Source organism: Rana temporaria, chromosome 8 (genome assembly GCF_905171775.1).
Source record: "Rana temporaria chromosome 8, aRanTem1.1, whole genome shotgun sequence".
Classification (NCBI taxonomy): domain Eukaryota; kingdom Metazoa; phylum Chordata; class Amphibia; order Anura; family Ranidae; genus Rana; species Rana temporaria.
In genome coordinates this window covers 22,716,221-22,739,371 of record NC_053496.1, presented here as the reverse complement: position 1 = coordinate 22,739,371, position 23,151 = coordinate 22,716,221, and the positions used below count along the sequence as shown (strand labels likewise).

The following is a 23,151-nucleotide window of genomic DNA, read 5'->3' as shown; positions in this document are numbered from 1 at the left end:
AATTGCAGCAGGTGCTCTGGACTGATGAGTCAAAATCCACTGAACCACAGCCTGTATTTCTTAGCATTGAGGACACTATTGATCCTGACCAAATCTCCAACTAAATTTGCTTATATGCATCTAAAAATAGCAAGTAATCTCCACCATTCTTCACTGTTGCCGCATGGAGACTCATTATTGAACCGTTCTCCAGACCCTCATTGAACGAACTTCCTCCTGCTACAGTCAAATATTTCAAACTTTGACTTCCCTGTTCCAGAGAACTATTACAACAAGAACCTGCTGCCATTTTTCTGCACCCCAGTTCCTATGTTTTCGCTCAAAGTTGAGTCGCTTAGCCTTGTTTCGGAGGTATGACTTTTTGGCAGCAATCCTTCCATGAAGACCACTTCTTGCCAGACATCTCCAGACAATAGATGGGTGTACCACTAGTTTCTGCCAGTTGTGTGCTGATGGCAACGCTGGACATTTTCTTTGTGCAAGTGTACCTAGAAAAATGTATGCTATTTTGAAGCCAAAGTGTAGTCCCACCAAATATTGATTTGACTTTGATGTTTTTTCTGTTCTCTCACTTTGCATTTTGTAAATTATTAAAAATAAACAATTAAAATATATAATTTTGAAAGCATTCTGAAGCCTCGTACACACGATCAGTCCATCCGATGAAAATGGTCTGAAGGACAGTTGTCTTAGGTTAACCGATGAAGCTGACTGATGGTCCGTCACGCGTACACACCATAGGTTAAATAACCGATCGTGTCAGAACGCGGTGACGTAAAACACAACGACGTGCTGAAAAAAACGAAGTTCAATGCTTCCAAGCATGCGTCGACTTGATTCTGAGCATGCGCGGGTATTTAACCGGTGGTTTTGCATACTAACGATCGGTTTTGACCTATCGATTAGCAATCCATCGGTTAAATTTTAAAGCAAGTTGGCTTTTTTTTAACCCAAAGGTTAAATAACCTATGGGGCCCACACACGATCGGTTTTGACCGATGAAAACGGTCCGTCAGACCGTTCTCATCGGTTTAACCTATCATGTGTACGCGGCCTTACTGTACAGCATTTCTTCACACCTGCCTAAAACCTTTGTACCTTTGCTGGTATATAAATACCTGTAATACATAAAATATGTAATATGAAATTACAATGCACTTGTTCTGTAGCACACCCCAACGCATAAATGGGAGGACTGGCACTTGCCGCAACACTGTGAATCTATCCGCAAAGATAATGTCTTCCAAGCACAGTTTGGATATAAAATTACCACTTATTTTAACCCCATTGTAATTCCAGGAAATAAAGTAAGGCACTTGAGGAAGAAAAATAATAATATAGGACCTAATTTCAACCACTCTCCATCATCATGTCATCATTAATCATATCTGAACCAGGAAAAAATTCTACTTTCATGATGCAACATCATGTTATTGATGTGGTTGGGTGGAAAGCATATCAACTTTTTTACCTTTTCTATTAAAGTATGTGCAAATAGCAACTGGTGATATTTTGTCATTTCAATAGCACATCAATTTAAAGTAGAACAGAGTTCCTCTTTAAGTAAAATCACAGTAAGGAATAGATGTGTTTGCCTAAGGAAATTCTTCCAGCAGTCAAGAACGTGGATACTTGTGCTAATGATCCCAAATCTGTTAATGTGGTTTCTCCAGTTAAATTGATTCATGAATTTTGAAGAGAACATTACCTAATGAATTTTCTTTGAATAGAAAGCAATTAAAAGGACAAATCAGACTGATTAACCCCACCATCAACCCACCGCCACAGTACGGCACAAGGTTTGAAATTCTATCATAGGGAAAAACTAGAGCAGATTTGCTATCTTTTTGCCCTCTGCTAATCCATGTAAATTAATGAACAAAAAAGTTAATTTCTTTGGTGACCTTCTTCTGGTATCACCTGGATTATGCTTATGTTTAATTTGTTTAATGTTATAATATTAAAAGACTAAACATATTTTTCTCCCTAACAAAGTGATTATCATTCCCTGCAGTCTCAAGTCATTTTTGCACTCACTTAACCCATATGAAAAGTGCACTCCTCCCTTCCGGCAAACTTCTGTAACTTTGAAAGTATGAGAGTTCAACGACTATTTTGTGCATGCATCTATATACATATGCAGCATGTATGTGTGTGTATATATATATATATATATATATATATATATATATACACACATACATGCCGCATATGTATGTAAATGCAAGTACAAAATAGTCGTTGAACTTTTATATTTTCAAAGTTATATCTATATAGAAAAAATATGTGTACACCTTTCCCTTACTTGCCAAGCCCCCTTAACCACTTCAGCCCTGGAGGATTTTGCTGCCCACTGTCCGGGCCATTTTTTGTGATTCGGCACTGCGTCACTTTAACTGAGAATTGCGCGGTTGTGCGATGTTGCACCCAAACAAAATCGACGTCCTTTTTTACCCACAAATAGAGCTTTCTTTTGGTGTTATTTGATTATGTTATTTTCAGAAAATAAATATTACAATTCAGTACATTACGGTACATCTCATTATGAATAAAAGTTGGTAGATGACCTCTTATGCCCTGTACACACAATCGGTTCGTCTGATGAAAACGGTCCGATGGACCGTTTTCATCTGACGACCCGATCGTGTGTGGGCCCCATCGTTTTTTTTTCCCCATCGGTGAAAAAAACTTAGAACCTGTTTTAAAATTATCTGATGGTTAAAAAAACGATAGAAAAAAACGATTATCTGTGGGCAAGTCCATCAGTTGAAAATGTACGCATGCTCAGAATCAAGTCGACGCGTGCTTGGAAGCATTGAACTTCCTTTTTCTCAGCACGTCGTTGTGTTTTACGTCACCTCGTTCTGACACAAACGGATTTTTAACTGATGGTGTGTAGGCAAGACTGATGAAAGTCAGCCTAATCGGATATCTGATGAAAAATCTATCGGTCTGTTTTCATCGGATGAAACGATCGTGTGTACGCGGCATCAGAATAAATACTACTATTTTATAGATAAAGATATATCATTAAAACGATAGATGTGGTTTTAGAATGTTAAATAATTAATATGCAGAATTTAAATAAGAGACGTTTCTCCTATAAAGGCCAACTGATAAACAAAGACATTTCTGTCCTCCTAATGGCCCTTATCGGGAACTAACTTCACCAGGGGAGGAAACCTCTCACCATACTTGCAGTTTTACTTAAAGTTCTGCCGGAATAGCCAGGCTAAAAGAGATCGGCCTTTTTATCTATGAAAGAGGATATTGTATCTATTAGACATGTGCACAGCAAAAATTTTCGTTTATTTCTGTTTCGTTTCTGTTCGTTTATCGTGATTCGTAACGAGTCGTAATTTCGTAAGACGTTAGTTATCGTATTCGTACTCTTTAGTATTTTCGTAACACTCTTTTTTCCGTTTTCTGTTTTTTTCTGTTAGTTTATTTTTCGTTGAATCGAGATTCGTATTTTCGTTATATTTTGTATTCTGCCGCGTTCGTATTTTTAAAATGATTTTATTCGTTCCTTCGTTTTTACGTTAGTTTAATTTTCGTTGTTTTGTTATTCGTATTTATATTATATTTTCCATCATGCCGCATTCGTATTTTCGTAAAGAAATATATTTTCGTTGCTTTATGATCATTCGTATTTTCATGTCTAATTTCCTTTGATTGTAAAAACGTACTTTTGTAGATTTTATTGCATTCGTAATTCTGTTAGAATACATTTTACGTTTATTCGACACACTACTCGTCGTAATTTTGTAATTCGGATTTTACTGTGATTGACTTGACTGTCTTAGTTAGCACACACACCCTGTCTAGAATGAAGTCTGACGTAGAAGAAAACTAAAATATGTCAGATATTACAAATACAAATCTAGAAAGTAGATGCACTGCAGTCTAACACAGAAAAAGACACAATGAGCCAGGAGGTAATGAGAAAGAAGCTCATTGGGGGAAGGAACAAACCTCTTCAGAGGAAAGGGACAGCGCTCAGTGGCTATTGGTCAGAAATATTTCAGTACTAACGAAAGCTAATTTACATTATTTTGTATTTTCGTTGTTTTCATTTCAGTTTTCCGAAGATCCGTAATTTATTTTTCGTTAGTTTTGATTTTCGTTTTTTAGTCTTTGTTCGGCATTTCGTTTTCTTTTCGGTCTTCGAATATTAGTAAGTTTGCATTTTCGTTCATTTTGTTTTTCGTAATTATTTTTTTTTTTTGGGTTCGGTATTTTCGTTGTTTCTATGTTTTCGTTTCTTTCTTCTTTCGTATCTTCGTTGTTTTCCATATTCGTTATTTTGAAAATATCGTTATTCGTTATTAATTGCGCTAAACCATTCGTTCATTCGTATGTTAACGAATCAACTAAAATAACGAAAAATGACGGAAAACGTATTCGTAACTTAAAAAATTGCACATGCCTAGTATCTATCATTTCTATGTATAATCAGAAAGTGAAAAGGGGGGAGATAGGTCTCCCACAGAACATCACCAGAAATCCCAATAGGAGGGAAAAAATAAAAAGAAGAGGGGAAAAGTATGAGAGAAAAAGGAAAGAAGGGTTAGGAAGGGGGGAAAATAGGAAACTTGCCTAACTAAGGCCCTGTACACACGATCAGTCCAAACGGATGAAAACGGACTGAAGTTCAGTTTCATCAGTCCAAACCTACTGTGTATGGCCCATCAGACTTTTGTCCTTCAGACCAAAGTTTTAAAACTTGCTTTAAAATTGGACTGATGGACTGATGACCGATCGGTCAAAACCGATGGTTAGTACGCAAAAGCATCGGTTCAAAACAAGCGCATGCTCAGAATCAAGTGGACGCATGCTTGCAAGCATTAAACTTCTTTTTTTTAGCACGTCGTTGTGTTCTATGTCACCGCGTTCGACTCGATCGGATTTTGAACTGATGGTGTGTAGGCACATCAGACCATCAGACTTCAGCCTTCAGTCCGTTTTCATCGGATAAACTGATCGTGTGTACAGGGCCTTAGAGTTATGTAGGAAGCGGAGGAACACCCTGGGTAAGAGAGATTCCTACATATCTAGCCCAAGGTTCCCAAAGGTTTTCGAATTTTGGAACAGTATCAATTAGAATACTAGCTAGCTTTTCTTGAGTCATTAGCCAAGATATTATTTTTTGTGGCTTCCAAGAAAGAAGGTTTAGGTTTCTTCCATGCTTTGGCAATTGTAAGCTTGGCTCCTGTGAGAATAAAATGAATTAGTTGTTGTGTAGTTTTTGGTATTTGAGGTATATGAGCATTTAGGAGAGCTATTGAAAGAGACACAGAAACCTGGCAACCAGTGACCTTGGAAATCACAGAGAAGATTTTGCCCCAAAAAGGGCGGATTCTAGGACATTCCCACCAGATATGGGTCATTGACCCTAAAAGTTGGCATCCCCTGAAACAGGTTGGAACAGCTGTAGGGTATATAGATGAAAGTTTAGACAGGGTTAAATACCACCTGGTTATAACCTTAATATTAGCCTCCATCAGTGAGACATTTAGAATACCCTTGAAGGACTTTGAGAAGGCTCTATGCTAGGTGTCTAGGTCCCATTTATTTTGAAGCTCATTTTCCACCATATATGAGGATTTCACTGTAGGGTGAGTGAGGCACGAATATATTACGGATCACCCCTGCCTGGTCCCGGGGGAGTGTTTTTTCCTTCCTGACTAGTTGTAAAAATTGTGAGATTTGATCAAAACAAAGTCTTTCAGAATCAGGGAGTTCCAAAGTTTTAACACAGTGGTTTAGAGACAAAGGTCCACCAGAGTAGAAGAACTGTCCTATACAGTATAGTCCCTTGTCCACCCACCACTTAAATGCTTCTAAATCCAAATCGGGGGGGGGGAAATCCAGGTTCCCCAACAGGTTTGCAAGTGGACGTCCTGCAGAAACTAGGGGCGAATGATTTCTAAGGCTATCCCAGAGCGCAAAGGATTGTGATAGGGATGGGGGGCCAGTATGGGAGGTCTTTTTTTGGGTAGACACCATAAAAGATAGTTGAGAGAAAAATGCCAGTTCGGTTCTTCTGATTTAGAGTAGATCGTATATAACTGAGCTAGTCTAGCTGCAAGATAATATTTATGTAGATCAGGGCCTTATTCCTATGGGGGAAAAGTGTGTTTTGGGGTATTCAATATCCAGATGAGCCCCGAGTGTACTTGAGTATCTTACTCTGAAGTTTTTTCAAATGGATTTTTTGGATGGGGATAGGGAGCGACCTAAAGTAATATAAAATTCTAAGGAGTGATGTCATTTTGATCGAGTTGATTCTGCCCAGCCAGGATAACTTGTATTTGGATCAGGATGAAAGGTCACTTTCTAATTTCTTGAACAGTGGCGGGATAATTGTGTGTATATAGAATTTCAATACGGGCTGTTGTAATACCTAAATATTTGATTGAGGTGTCATTCTATACAAATTGAAATGCTTGTTTTAATAAGGAAACCTCGGAAAGAGGGAGCGAGACATTAAGGGCTTGCGATTTTGTGTAATTGACTAAAAGTTGTGTAGGACTTGACAGATATTGGGAAGGGAGATCAATGGAGAGGTTACAAATAGGAGTATATCGTCAGCAAAGAGTCCGCATTTATGAGTTTGGACTCCACAAGTTACCCGTTTAATGTTTGGGTTTTGTCAGATAGCTATTGCCAGAGTTTCTATGGCTATTGCAAAAATGAGAGGTGAAAGTGGGCACCCTTGCCTAGTGCCTCGTGTTATGTTAATTGGTTTAGAATAGTAGCCTTGTAAACAAATTAGTGCCTTGGGATGAGAGTAAAGGGAATGTAGAAGTCCTGTAAATCCTTCTCCGAAAACCCAACGTTCTATAAGGGTGAAAATATATGGCCAAGACACTGTGTCAAATGCCTTTTGCAAATCCAAAGACAAGAGGAATCCCTGCTGCACTTTCCATTTTTATGGTAGAGCATTGTCACCCTATCAAAATAAGTGCTGGTTCAATGTTTATACTAGCAGCATGTAACAGATGTTTACAAAATGTGTCAGTGAGTATGTTTTCGCTAAGTTCACACATATGCATTTTTGCAGGCTGCGTTTGCGTGGACATGGCAGCCCTGCATTTCCACAAAAAAAAAGGTGCATGCATCTTTTCAAAAATGCGGAAGCATGAAGATATTCGAAAAAATATGGCAACCCTCCCATTACATTCTTTCTACTCTTTACCTATTTCAAGGGCTTGTTTGTTTCTATGGGATATCCACTTTATTGCAAAGTTATTACCCACGTTGAGGTTGGAAATATAGCAATTAATCCTACGTGGATGATCATTACTCTTAAGTACGTAACTGATATGCAACAATAGACTGTAGTACCTGTAGTATGGATTCCTTCTTACCCATTATACCCCTATGCCAGGTACCACACTTCCACCCTAAGACCCTGTACACACAATCAGTCCAAACCGATGAAAACGGACTGAAGTTCAGTTTCATCGGTTAACCGATGAAGCAGACTGATGGTCTGATGTGCCTACACATCATCAGTTCAAAAAACGATCGAGTCCAACGCGGTGACGTAAAACACAACGACGCGCAAAGAAAAATGGAGTTCAATGCTTCCAAGCATGTGTCGACTTGATTCTGAGCATGCGCGGGTTTGGAACCGATGCTTTTGCCTACTAACCGTCGGTTTTGACCGACCGGTTAGGCGTCCATCGGTTCAATTTTAAAGCAAGTTCTAAATTTTGCGACCGAAGGATAAAGGACCGATGGGGCCCACACACGGTCGGTTTGGACCGATGAAACTGAACTTCAGTCCGTTTTCATCGGTTTGGACTGATCGTGTGTACAGGTCCTAAGACTTGTGCTATACTGTGACTTGTCAGATGTGCCCCCACCTGTCCACAGCATGTTCCCATTAGGGGTGGACAAGTGGAATGAAGGTACATTCGGCATCCCATAGGGACCAACATATCAGATCTTCTCGTATACCTTTCTCTCCTATTATGACTTTAAAATCCAAATATAGTCATACCATGTTGTTTGCTTTACTCGATTCCAACCGATTGTAATTGATTCTCATAGCTTTCCTGCTCACGTTGTACTTATCCCATTGAAAGTTTGAAAGCTTACTGTCATATTCATGAAACTTCAATAAAAATCTTAATCAGAATAATACGGCCGCAGGGAAATCACATGGGGCCAGATTCACGTAGATCAGCAGATCTTTAGATCCGCTCGATCTACCTGATTTAAGATCCGCTCCCGCAAGTTTGCGATGCAAGTGGGTTATTCACAAACCACTTACCTCCAAACTTGCGGCGGCGGATCGTAAAACCCCCGGCGGAATTCAAATTCCGCGGCTAGGGGGAGTGTACTATTTAAATCAGGCGCGTTCCCGCGCCGATTTAAATGCGCATGCGCCGTCCGCGAAATTTCGCGGCATGCATTGCTCCCACTGACGTCGCTAGGACGTCAGTGGTTTAGACGCTTACGTAAACGACGTCCATCCGTATTTGAGAACGACTTACGCAAACGACGTAAAAAATTTCAAATTTGACGCGGGAACGCCGGCTATACTTAACATTGGCTGCGCCTCATAGAAGCAAGGGTAAGTATACGCCGGGAAAGCCGCTACGGAAACGACGTAAGAACACTGCGTCGGGTCCGCGTACGTTCGCGAATTTGCGTATCTCGCTGATTTACATATTATTTAACGTAAATCTGCGGGAACGCCCCCGGCGCCATTTTCAAATTGAAAATAAGATCCGACAGTGTAACACAGTGTAACACTGTCAGATCTTAGCCATATCTATGCGTAACTGATTCTATGAATCAGACGCATAGATAGGACCAGTTTAAGTCAGAGATACGATGGTGTATCAGGAGATAGACCATCGTATCTCTTTGTGAATCTGGCCCATGATCTTTTTGACCATGCGATTTGCTTGTGGTTCCCGCCATTTATAATGAATAGTAGCCCTGCATGTTCATGCAGAGCAATGCGTTTTCACTGCGGGTGCGAAAATCGCAGCCACATGCAGTGGCGTGAACCAAGCCTAAAGGCCCCCGTAGAAGGGGAATGATGAACATGTTTTCTCCTCCTCTGTCAAGTAAGACAGAATGTGATGGTGTTAAATAATAATAAGCTGTTATTGGTAATAGATGTTAAGTGGGGATATGTGCAATGTCTCTGTATTCAGAATATTTTTAGGTTAAAAGTATTTTGAGGCTGTGAGAATGCGGTCATGTATGTACAGTATTGAAATAAGCTGACTGGCAGCCAAGCGTATCATGTGCAGCTTTATCAAAGACTTGCCTGGATTTATATAGTGGAAGGGAGGAAACACATGTTTCAGATGACATAAATCATTCTGAGCAGCCCACAAATCACAGCTCTTGATGTGTGTAAAGATTTGTCTACTCAAGCTGTAAAAGGGAAAGTCATTTGAAGTGCCTTTAAACCCCATCTATTGTATAACAAGCTGCCTTTACACTGAGCGTATAACTGTCACACCACAATGTATGTGGTCACATCAAAATGTCTGCTGTGTCAGATGCTGCTACAAACAGCTGGTCATTAGATGACTGCATGTGACATGTTCCCTTGCCAAAGATAGGAGAGTTTGGGACTGGCAGTAATTAACCATTTAGATTGCTGACGTTGCACACCATCCGCCAATCCCTAAAACTGAATTTTTGGGGAAACGCGTCAAGGGGGGGAGACAGCATGTGACGTTACTGCGGCTGGTGGATGGATGATACCGCTGCTGGCTTGTTAAACACTGCTTGAATATTTCTACCTCATTGAGGGATTTTTTCGGGAAAATGGCGTTCGTGGAGTCTGCTCGCTGCATCTGAACGAATGTTTCGCGGTGGGCCTTCAGGATGCAAGAGGGCAGTGAAAATGACTTCCTGATAGCGAAGAAAGGATACGGGTGTCCCGGTGGATTTGCGGTAGATCACCCTAATGCTTTTTTGGTATTGAGACAGTGTTGCTGTTCACCCCTTGTGCTATTTCCTGTGAAGTGACTACTTTGCCAGTTTCTACACTTTATTGACTCCCTGCCGCTGGCTGGGGGTCCATACGATTTGGTAAGAGTTCCTAATCATCTTGTTTGGTGGTGGTGGCACAGTCGATGGTGCACTCTTTCAATGGTTGTTTCGCTCTTCACGGATGCAGACTGTATACATTCCTATCATCTCGGAACTGTCATCATCCTAGATCTATTTACATGGACTTATTTTATTCAATATGTGCATTCACTTTTGATTAAGATTTGTTCCTGTTGGCACATTTGCACTTATGTATATACACGCATATTTTTTATGTTTATACAGGTGTAATTTACTATCCCTGTACATTTGACATACCTATAGTATCACAGTGACACTTTACTTGCTTTTGCCTTTTTTGCACATTCACAGCACTGCACTTTATTTTCATTTAGTAATTAACCATCATTAGCCATAAAAGGTTTGGTGATAATCTGCTTTCTGCATACAGGCGGTCCCCTAGTTACAAACATCTGACTTACAAATGACTCCTACTAACAAGTGGAGGGAGACAACAGGACGTGAGAGGAAATCTACCCCTAGGAAGGGAAATTCACTCCTGTGAGGCCGCGTAAACAAGACCGGTCCATCCGATGAGAATGGTCCGACGGACCGTTTTCATCGGTTCACCGCTGAAGCAGACCGATGGTTATTATTTGCACATTTTTTTATCCACATAAGTGGAGTTCCCTTATAAAGTAGAACTATGGGCAAAACTTTTTTTTTTATTTCAGGACAAATAGAAAGGGGTGAAGCTCCCTAATGGGGGCACCAAAAGCAATACAAATTTGCAGGAATTCTAATTCCTCTGCACTCTATCCAAAACTTAAAAAAAAAAGCTTTGCCTTTAGTTATACTTCAAAGGGATTTTTGTCAGATAAAGATAGAATATTGCATATAAATATTTTGTATTTTCAATATAGTCAGCAGGTGGCACCTGGAGCATGTTACACATTACACCCTAAGTATAGGTGTAACATGTAGCATTCTTAGGCCCTGTACACACGATCGGACAAAACCAATGAAGACGGACTGAAGTTCAGTTTCATCGGTCCAAACCGACCGTGTGTGGGCCCCATCGGTCAGTTATCCTTCGGTCCAAAAATGTAGAACTTGCTTTAAAATTCAACCGATGGACGCCTAACCGATAGGTCAAAACCGATGGTTAGTACGCAAAAGCATCGGTTCCAAACCCGCGCATTCTCAAAATCAAGTTGACGCATGCTTGGAAGCATTTAACTTAATTTTTCTCTGCACGTTGTTGTGTTTTACGTCACCGCGTTGGACTTGATCGGTTTTTGAACTGATGGTGTGTAGGTACATCAGACCATCAGTCTGCTTCATCGGTTAACCAATGAAAATGGTCCTTCCGACCGTTCTCATTGGATGGACCGACCGTGTGTACGTGGCCTTAGAGGGTGAACTCACCCTTTAAATAAGATCTCACTAAGCATACTGGAGTGGGCTGCCTCAATATCTTCATATCAGGCATGGGTAAAGATCTTTATTATAGTATAATTAAAAAATCCTTAATGTGTATGATTTATTTTTGAGTGTTGCTTAAACATGACATTTTTTGTTTCATCCTAGACTCCTTCACAAAAACTGTGCTACTGACGCTTCTTAAGAATGTGAACATGGGAGAAACAATTACCTATAAAGGGCTGGCTGAAGTTGTAGGTAATGCAAAAGCCATGAGAGCTGTCGGAGGGGCCATGAGGAGCAACCCAGTAAGTGGAAACCATTTGTTTGGCACCAGTTTGCTTTCTCATTTAAATCTGCAGTGGAACATTGTAGAGCTTTGTACCAAAAAGTGTCCCAAGGCAAGCCACAAACAAATTTTGATTCATGCTTTTATTAACCAAATCAATCAAATTCACCAGCTGATGAATCAACATCTACTGGGTGCATATACTGTAATGTCAATGGATTATCAAGGTAAGACTGCACATTGCATTGTTAGTAGAATTTATTGAGCTGACAGACCAAATCTTGCAAAAATCTCTGTGTGGCCTGTTTTTAGACTTGGCATGAACTATACAGAAGTTCCAACCATGCACATGTCTAAATCTAGATGGGCTATAAGCTGACACCGCTATTGTGCATCACTGGTTAAACCAGCTGGTGCTTCTGGTAGTTATACATTTTTGGGGGTAATTAGAAGACTTAATATGAGCACAGCAAAAATGTCCATATTCCACATCTGCTCATTGCTAATCTGAACATGGTGATAGAAAGCTTGCAATTTATGATTGTCTGTGTTAAGCCCTGTACACACGAGGAGACATGTCCGATGAAAACGGTCCGCGGACCGTTTTCATCGGACATGTCTCCTGGGTGCTTTTGGTCTGATGTGTGTACACACCATCAGACCAAAATCCCCGCGGACAGAGAACGCCGTGACGTAGAAGACACCGACGTTCTGAAACACGGAAGCGCAATGCTTCCACGCATGCGTCGAATCAATTCGACGCATGCGCAGGATTTCGGGACGCTGGTTACACGTCATAACCAGCGGACATGTCCGATTAGGTGTACTAACCATCGGACATGTCCGACGGACATGTTTCCAGCGGAAAAAGTTTCTTTTGTCCGCTGGAAACCCATCCGCTAGGCCGTACACACGGTCGGACATGTCCGCGGAAACTGGTCCGCGGACCAGTTTCAGCGGACATGTTCGACTGTGTGTACGCCGCCTTAGAGTTCTTGTGAGCTTTCATGTGGTGCACAGGTCAAGTCAGTTTGCTTTAGGGCCCATTCACACAAGCATCTCCTAGAATGCAGCCACTGGTGTGCGTTAGGATGACAATTGTTCATTGCACGGGTTCCTTTTTTTGTAATGAACTAATGACATTTCAAAAAAAGGCTGCAGCCTGGTGCGAGGCAGTGGATTGGGTCACACTGCAGAACAAAAACAAGTACTGCTTGATGTACACTTTTCAGCTCGCACCACTGCAACCACCACCTGCTAGAGAAGGTCCTGCAATGGGACTGCACTGAAATAGCTGCCGAGTGCTGTCCCATTGCATCTGGTGTGAATGGGCTCTTAAAAAAAAAAAGCAAAGTTGATTGTATTCTGCATTTTGTGCTACAATGATAATAATGAACACTAGGTCACATATAAATGTGTGGGTTGCTATGTTTTAGTTGTCGACAGTTATTTTATTTTTTTTCCGTACAGTCCATTTAGACCAGGGGTCTCCAAACCCCGGCCCGCGGGCCACATCCGGCCCGCCTGTGTGTTTTATCCGGCCCGCTGTGTAAACAAAGCTGCCCATGCTACCACACCATTTTTTTTTAACTAGACAAGCAGCGCCGTTTTTTTTCATTGGCTGCTGCCTGGGACCACCGAGGCTTGGCACCTCCCCTCTTCCCGCCGCTGTATCAAGTTATGATCCCTTCACGAGTGACATCACAAGTGCGGCACCTCCCCTCTTCCCGCCCGCTGCTACACTCGTGGAAGGATCGTTAATTCAAACGAAGTTTGGAAGTGCCGCACCTGGACGTCACTCGTGGAGGAACTGTAGCTTCAAACAGTGGGCGGGAAGAGGGGAGGTGCCGCGCATATGATGTCACTCGTAGAGGGATCATAACTTCAAACAGCGGGCGGGAAAAGGGGAGGTGTTGCACCTCGGAGACGGGAGCTGCAGAAGAGCTGCAATCAGCTAGTATGGAGGTAAGAGGCTGACAATGTTATTGTGTTGCACAATGCTGATAAGCACACTACAGGGGAGATTGCTACATTGCTGTGCTGAAGGGAACATTGCTGGGGACACTGCTGATGGGGACACCTCTGATGGGGACACAGGTGTCCCCATCATGGTGTCCCCATCAGCGATGATAGGGACACCGGTGTCTCCATCAGCGGTGTCCCCATCATCAGAGTCCCCATCATTGGTGTGCCCCTCAGCAGTGTCCCTATCAGCAATGATGGGGATGCTGCTGATGGGGACTCCGCTGATGGGGTCACTGCTGATGGGGACACCGCTGATGGGGACATGGGGTTTTACCGCTGATGGGGACACCACTGATGGGGACACTGCTGATGGGGACACCGCTGATGGGGACATGGGGTCACTGCTGATGGGGACACTGATGGGGACACCGTTGATGGGGACACCGCTGATGGGGACATGGGGTCACTGCTGATGGGGACAACGCTAATGGGTACACCGCTGATGGGGACACTGCTGATGGGGACAACGCTGATGGGGACATGGGGTCACTGCTGATGGGGACACTGATGGGGACACCGTTGATGGGGAAACCGTTGATATTGTCACTGCTGATGGGGACACTGCTGATGGGGACACCGGTGTCCCCATCAGCGGTGTACTCATCAGCGATGATGGGGACACCGTTGTCCCCATCATTGGTGTGCCCATCAGGGGTGTTCCCATCAGCAATGGTGATGGGGACACCGCTGATGGGGACATGGGGTCACTGCTGATGGGGACATGGAGTCACTTCTGATGGGGCACTGCTGATGGGGGCACTGGTGAGGAGACCGCTGATATTTTATACATAACTGATTTTTTTTCGGCCCCCGAATACTTTTAAAATTTACAATGCGGCCCTCGTGTTGAAAAGTTTGGAGACCCCTGATTTAGACCCTTGTCTATTAGTTGTATGTGTGAATGCTGACCGCGGCATTACTATACCACCCAAAGCAAGCCTTAAAGTTTGGATCTCATACTGGTTCTGGATTTGGTCCTTAACAAAATGTCCATTTGCATTATTACTATATACAGTATATATATATATATATATATATATATATATATATATATACACAGTATCTCACAAAAGTCACACCCGTCACATTTTTGTAAATATTTTATTATATCTTTTCATGTGACAACACTAAAGAAATGACATTTAAATTTGCTGTTCCTTTAAAATAACTCAACACACAGCTAATAATGTCTAAACCGCTGGCAACAAAAGTGAGTACACCCCTAAGTAAAAATGTCCAAATTGGGCCCGATTAGCCATTTTCCCTCCCGGATGTCATGTGACTCGTTAGTGTTACAAGGTCTCAGGTGTAAATGGGAAGCAGGTGTGTTAAATTTGGTGTTATCGCTCTCACTTTTCATACTGGTCACTGGAAGTTCAACATGGCACCTCATGGCAAAGAACTCTGAGGATCTGAAAAAATAATGATTACTCTACATAAAGATGGCCTAGGCTATGTGAAGATTGCCAAGACCCTGAAACTGAGCTGCAACATGATGGCCATGACCATACAGTTTAACAGCAAAGGTTCCACTCAGAACAGGCCTCTCCATGGTCAACCAAAGTTGAGTGCACGTGCTCAGCGTCATATCCAGAGGGAGTCTTTGGGAAATAGACATATGAGGGCTGCCAGCATTACTGCAGAGATTGAAGGGGTGAGGGGGTCAGCCAGTCAGTGCTCAGACCATATGTCGCACACTGCATCAAATAGGTTTGCATGGCTGTCGTCCCAGAAGGAAGCCTCTTCTAAAGATGCTGCTCAAGAAAGCCAGCAAACAGTTTGCTGAAGACAAGCAGACTAAAAACATGGATTACTGGAACTGTCCTGTGGTCTGATGAGACCGAGATAAACTTATTTGGTTTAGATCTTGTCAAGATGTGTGTAGTGGCAACCAGGTGAGGAGTACAAAGACAAGTGTGTCTCGCCTACAGTCAAACATGGTGGTGGTAGTGTCATGGCCTGGGGCTGCATGAGTGCTGCCGGCAGTGGGGAGCCACAGTTTATTGAGGAAACCATGAATGCCAACATGTACTGTGACATACTGAAGCAGAGCATGATCCCTTCCCTTTGGAGACTGGGCCGCAGGCAGGATTTCAACATGATAATGACCCCAAACACACCTCCAAGAAGACCACTGCCTTGCTAAAGAAGCTGAGGCTAAAGGTGATGGACTGGCCAAGCATTTCTCCAGACCTAAACCCTATTGAGCATCTGTGGAGCATCCTCAGCTCCATTATGTCGTCATGGAGGAGGGGAAGAGGACTCCAGTGGCAACCTGTGAAGCTCTGGTGAATTACATGCCCAAGAGGGTTAAGGCAGTGTTGGGAAATAATATTGGCCACACAAAATATTGACACTTTGGGCCCAATTTGGACATTTCCACTTAGGATTGTACTCACTTTTGTTGCCAGCGGTTTAGACATTAATGGCTGTTTGTTGAGTTATTTTGAGGGAACAGCAAATTTACACTAAATATCAAATACCTTAAATATCAAACATCTCCTGCTACTTGGGGACTTCAACCTCTGGGCCAACTCCTCACAGGACCCCGTCGCCGATGCCTGCATTGACCACTTGGAAGGATTAGGTCTGCAGCAACTGGTATGCGGACCCACACATGTTTCAGGTCACACTCTTGATCTTATCTTCAAACAAGATATGGATATCAACATACTGGAAATTGAGCCCCTACCCTGGACAGATTACCATGCAATCAAATTCAAAATCACTATAAACGTCCTCTTAAAAAAACCGACAAACCTGTTAACAACACACTGGACAAGATCCCAGAAGAAGCTCCATTCGGAACTCTTCAAAACGACATTATTAAACAAAATAAAAACAATAGAACAATATCAAACAGCAGCGGAAACACTTAACTCCATCAACAAAGCTCTACTACAGACAGCAGATATAGTATCTCCGAAACAGAAAACGCTTAAACCCGGAAAAACAACGCCGGTTGGTTCAACGACGATCTCACGTTGCTAAAGCAAGAACGCAGAAGAGCGGTAGCAGCCTGGAGAAGAAGCTCAACAGAGGAAAATCACATAATTTACAAATTAATTACCAAGAAATATTACAAAGAAATCTTTAAAGCAAAAAAAGATAATTTTTCTAATATCCTCGCCAAAGCCCACAACCGTCCCCGCAAACTATTTAATTTAGTTGCTCAGATCATGAATCCAGCCTGCTGAATTTTGAATCACAAGATTTTTGCATCAAATTATCAGATTATTTTATTAACAAAATTGAAAATATCCATGAAATTATTCAGCAAAAGAAAACCTCTACCCACCCCCCTTTAAACCAAAAATGCAATATTAATACAAATATGCCACAACCAACGAAATTTACACTAAAATCTATCTCCATCGACACCACCAAAAATATCATCGGTACCCTGCGAGACAGTACATCACCTATTGACATCATTCCCATTAAACTGTTGAAAGAATGTGCTGATATTTTGGCACCGGCTATCACGCACCTCATAAACCAATCTTTTAAGGAAGCCGACCTCCCTGAAACAAGACATAATTAAACCCATTTTTAAAAAAAACAGGACTCGACCCCAAAGACCCAAACCATCGTCGTCCCATAACAGGCCTAAACATCTTCTCCAAGGTAATGGAGAAAGCAGTAGTGCAACAGCTACAACACCATTTAGACACCCACAAACTACTGGACCCACTTCAGTCGGGTTTCCGTCCTGGTCATGGAATGGAAACAGCACTTCTCAAAATATGGGGTGACACTCTCGAAGCTGCAGATGAAGGAGAATCTTGTCTTCTGGTACTGTTGGACCTAAGTGCTAGACATGTGCACACTGAAATATTTCGTTTCGTAATTTCGTTTTCGTCCGAAAAATAGATTTATTTAGTTACTCCCGAAATTCGTTTTTATTCATTTTGTTTTTCGTTAAAAAATGCATTCGTCCGAAAATCCAAATGAATGACGAATCTGTCATTAAAGGCTTATGGTGTCTGTCGAATGTTCTAAGAAAAAAAAAAAAAGAAGATTCGACAGAATCTTTGAAAAAAAAAAAATTGACTCTTCATGTCTCTCAATGTCGAATCTTCATGTCTCTCTATGTCGAATCTTTTCTCTCTATGTCGAATAATATTGGATTAATAGAGTTAAGGTTAGGCACAATCGACCGCAACGAAAACGAAAATAAAGCATTTGTTTGTGTCGGATCTTTCGGTTTTAGTTTTCTGTGCTTTTGTTATCGTTTGTTAAAACGATAACGAAAATACCTTAAATTCGGACGAAAATGCATTCGGACGAAAACGAATGCACATGTCTACTAAGTGCAGCTTTTGATACAGTAGACCACAAATTGTTGCTGACCCGCCTAGCTGAAGTAGCTAGAGTGGCAGACTCGGATCTTCCCTGGTTCTCCTCCTTTCTGAAAAACCGATCACAGATAGTGAAATTAGGTCCTTTCACTTCTGAAAAACGCACGGTGTCATGCGGGGTCCCTCAGGGGTCACCCTTGTCGCCCGTACTATTCAATATTTATCTCCGCCCCCTCCTCGAAATCATCAGTAACCAGAATTTACTCTACCATTCCTACACGGATGACACCCAACTCTACTTTCGTATCAGCAACAAAAAGGATCATTATCTCGGACTAGAGAAATGCCTTACTCTGATAGAGAACTGGATGACGGAGAGTTACCTAAAACTCAATGGATCAAAAACAGAACTTCTTCTGTTCCACGCCAACCGAAAAAGACTTGCTATGACAACATGGATGCCCCCGCCCATTTTGGGACAAACCATCACCCCTAGCACCAAAGTCAAAAGTCTTGGAGTCACTTTTGACTCCAACATGACAATGGATGCACAAATAGGATCAGTAGTCAGTGGATCCCACCATCTGCTGCATCTACTACGTAGACTCACTCCCTTTATCCCAAAAGAAGACATAGCAGTCGTGGTGGGAACGATAATCAACTTTAGACTCGACTACGCAAACGCCCTTTACCTCGGACTCCCAAAGTACCAAATTGTTCGCCTGCAAGTCATCGAGAATATGGTGGCACGACTTGTAACAGGTAAAAAACCATGGGAATCAATCTCTCCCTCCCTTAGGTCCCTTCACTGGTTGCCCGTAAAAGATCGAATCACGTTTAAGGCACTCTGCCTGACGCACAAATGTGTACAAAACACCCCAATATCTATGTGAAAAATTTAAATGTCACAACCCAAATCGCGTCCTCCGATCTACCAACCAAAATCTACTCCAAATACCCAAGGCCCGTTACAAGTCCAAAGGAGAACGAAGATTTGCAGTCCAAGGACCTCGACTATGGAACGCTTTACCAACCAGCATCCGAACGGAAGGGAATCACCAGGCCTTCAGAAAAAAAACTCAAAACCCATCTATTCTGAAGGCAAAAAATAATAGGAAATGGATACCAAGCGCCTTGAGGTGATTTAGTTCGCATATGTAGCGCTATACAAGTTTTTCACTCACTCACTCACACTGTTATACAAGCTGTACACTCACTACTTTACATTGTAGCAAAGTATCATTTCTTCAGTGTTGTCACATGAAAAGATAGCATAAAATATTTACAAAAATGTGAGGGGTGTACTCACTTTTGTGAGATACTATATATATATATATATATATATATATATATATACTAGAAATTAAGGCATGATATTTTGGAATGTTGCAAAATGGATAATTGTTTCTCTAATTGAGCTAGATCTTATTCCATGTCACAGCAAATTTATATATTTTATTTTTATAAAATGCATTGAATTCTTAAGTTATCTTTTCTAAGGTACACTTCAGCAAATGTGAATATTTCTACTTTAAATGAAATGCCCTGCCTTCTGAATGTCTCAAATTTTTCAACCCTAGTATTTATCTTGAAGTCCCAGATGCTCCATGGAAGGTGACCAATAAGTACCTGGAGTTAATTGCCATTCACAGCAGGTGGATGTTTGTTGGGTCAATTTCTATACAGGATTAATTTAATACTAAAGCTGGCCATAAACCATACAATTTTCTTATTCAGTTTTCTTTATATTTGCCTTCAACTATGTAGTACAAAGGCCTGCCTAATTGCATACAAATTCAAAGTGTTTTGGTTTGACCTCATATGATATGGTTTTGGTAAATCTAAAGGAAAGTTGTACAAGAAAATTGAATAATGTATGGCCAGCCTTAGTCAACAATGGCATCTTCCATATTCCTATCAGGACAGGTTCTCCTTAAAAGTAATCTAAGTGGAATTTGTGACTTCAACACAGCTGCAAGTTTAACAAATAGCATTACCGTTTGCCTGTAATTTTTGCTAAAAGTTTCTCTAAGCCTTCATCACTGAAATAAGAGGACATTTGGGCGGGGGATTACAATGATGTCAGCTCTTTTTAACCCTTTGAGGCTGTTGTGGCACAGTTATTAGAATGATTTATTTTCCCAGCTCTGTCTTATGTCACTTCTGCCACCTTCTGTGCCACTCCAACAAGTCAAAACCGCATTCTACCTCAATTATTTTTAATTGTTGACAGATTTCACTCACACGTTCTGTAAGCTTTTTTTTTTTCTCAGCCCCAGCTTGAGAACTTAACAAAAGCAAACTTGGCCACACATGGGTGGCAACATGAGGCTAATGCATGGATACACTGTCCATTTTACATTTGTGACTCACCAAGGAATGCTGGCATTGAGCTGACCCACATACCCAGAGTGGAAAAGTCTAAGTCCAACGGGCAGCTTCCAGCGGTGAAGGATATAGATACTGGAGAGCTGCCACGCTTGTTGCACAAAAGAGCCATGCATATGTTCCTACAGGGAAAGTGCACAGGGTTTAACAAAGGATTAATGTAAAAGTGCCTGTGCCAGGGAAAGTCGAGACAGACACATACTCATATACAGTGCTATTATTAAAAGACTGCTACAGGCAAATAGACAAAACACCCTGTAGATCCATATTGTAATATTTTAGAAGCTGTGAAATCATTGTAATTCACCAAATTACCTGTAATGTGTCATTTATATAAAGTTGTCACATGCTGACATCTGAAATAAGGCTTTCAGAGGCTATTCTTGAATCTGGCAGGCTGCATGGTAGATGATTAGATTGGCTTATAGGGGAACAGTATGCTTTGAGTAGCACCCTGGTGCTTCTCTTCCAATAGAAGGACTAGTAAGCCTCATCCTGACCAGAAACGCCTCCCTTTTGACATTTTGGCTGTTGTTCCCAGCACTTTGTGGGCTAACAGAGCTGATATGAGGATAGTTTCCTCATTACACAACATAATGCAAGGGAAAAAGGTAAATACCTGCCAAAACTATTTTTAATTGGGATAGAGAAGAAAGTTTAGAACCTCTGGCAACTTAAAAAATGTATATACACATTAGAAAAACTTCCCCTAACTTCCTGCATTATTAACTAGAAAACACAGTAAGAGTTACTTTAACCACTTTGCCAACCAGGTCTGTCCGTGCAAGGAGGATAGAGCACGCGTGTGCCCGCGGACTCGATGTCTGCCGGCGACCCACGATCGCGGTGATGAGAGGCAGAACGGGGAACTGCCTATTTAAACAAGGTGATTTCCCGTTCTGCTAGATGAGACGACAGAGATCTACTGTTCCCAGTGATCGGGAACAGTGATCTCTGTCATGTTCCAGTGAGCCTATCTCCCCCTACAGTTAGAACACACAAGGAAAGGCTCCTCAATACTTATGCGAGAAAATAAAACACTACACCCCCAATCGCATTCTCCGATCAACTAACCAAAACCTCCTCCATATCCCCAAGTCCCACTACAAATCGAAGGGAGAACGAAGATTTGCAGTCCAAGGACCACGGCTATGGAACGCTCTACCAACGAACATCCGCATAGAAGAAAACCATCGGGCCTTCAGGAAAAAAACTTAAGACCCACCTCTTTTGAAGGATAAGGACGACACCGGATGAAAATAAGCGCCTTGAGGCGATTTAGTTTGCATTTGTTTCATTTACACTCACTCATTTGCCCAGGGAACACACTTGACACCTTGATCGCCCCCTAGTGTTAACCTCTACCCTGCCAGCATCGTTTTTACATTGATCACTGCATTTTTATAGCACTGATCAATGTAATAATGTCACTGGTCCCCAAAAAGTGTAATTTTGGGTCATATTTGTCCGCCACAATGTCGCAGTCCTGCTAAAAATCGCAGATAGCCGCCCAAAAAAAGTTTTGAAATCTATCCCTTAGTTTGTAGACGCAATAACCTTTGCTCAAACCAATCAATATACGCCTAATTGCAATTACTTTTTAACAAAAATATGTAGAAGTATATATATTGGCCTTTTATTTTTAATTGTCAATGTTTTTTTGTTTATAGCACAAAAAATAAAAACCGCAGAGGTGATCAAATACCACCAAAAGAAAGCTCTATTTGTGGGGAAAAAAGGACATACATTTTGTTTGGGTACAGCGTCGTACGACCGCGCAATTGTCAATTAAAACTATGTAGTGCCGTATGGCAACAAATGGCCAGGTCATTAAAGTGGAGGTTCACCCAAAAAGTTAATTTTTAACATTAGATTGAGGCTCATTTTGTCAAGGGGAATCGGGTGTTTTTTTTTAAATTGAAGCAGTACTTACCGTTTTAGAGAGCGATCTTCTCCGCCGCTTCCGGGTATGGGCTGCGGGACTGGGCGTTCCCATTTTATTGACAGGCTTCCGACGGTCGCATACATCACGTCACGATTTTCCGAAAGTAACCGACGTTCGGCTTCTTTCGGCTACTCGTGACGCGATGTATGCGACCGTCGGAAGCCTGTCAATCAAATAGGAACGCCCAGTCCCGAAGACCCATACCCGGAAGCGGTGGAGAAGATCTATCTCTAAAACGGTAAGTACTGCTTCGATTTAAAAAAAAACACCTGATTCCCCTTGACAAAATGAGCATCAATCTAAAAGGGGGCAAATCCTTCCAGGGTGAAGTGGTTAACAGGGCCAAACAGAGCAATAGAAACATGGCAGAACTTCTAACCTTTTCCAACTCTACTAAAAAAGAGCTTTTACTGTTTTCCACTTTCGAGAGATTCTCGTATTTCCTATCCTGGTGACTACACATAAAAATTCATAAATCGGTTAAAAAACAGCAATAGAAACCTGACAGATTCCAACCTTGTTGCTAACAAAAAACAGGATTCTTGACTTAACAGTAAAATCCATTTTTTAAAGTACAATACATAACACAGCATTGTTAGGGGCAGATCCACAAAGATCTGCCCCGGGGCATCGTATCTGAGATACGCTACGCCGCCGTACCTTACCTGGCTTTGGTTCGAATCCATAAAGATTTTGCTCTGTAAGTTACGGCGGCGTAGTGTATATCAAGCGGCGTAACGGCGCGGAAT

At 41.7% G+C, this 23,151-nt stretch overlaps 1 protein-coding gene across 1 annotated transcript in view; it reads left to right on the top strand.

Moving 5' to 3' along the window:
* Positions 1–23,151, top strand: part of MGMT (O-6-methylguanine-DNA methyltransferase) — a 622,894-nt gene that overhangs the window by 537,814 nt on the left and 61,929 nt on the right. The window contains exon 5 of the mRNA XM_040361401.1: positions 11,623–11,762. Coding sequence (XP_040217335.1) covers positions 11,623–11,762 — 140 coding nt within the window. The remainder of the gene's footprint in view (positions 1–11,622; positions 11,763–23,151) is intronic.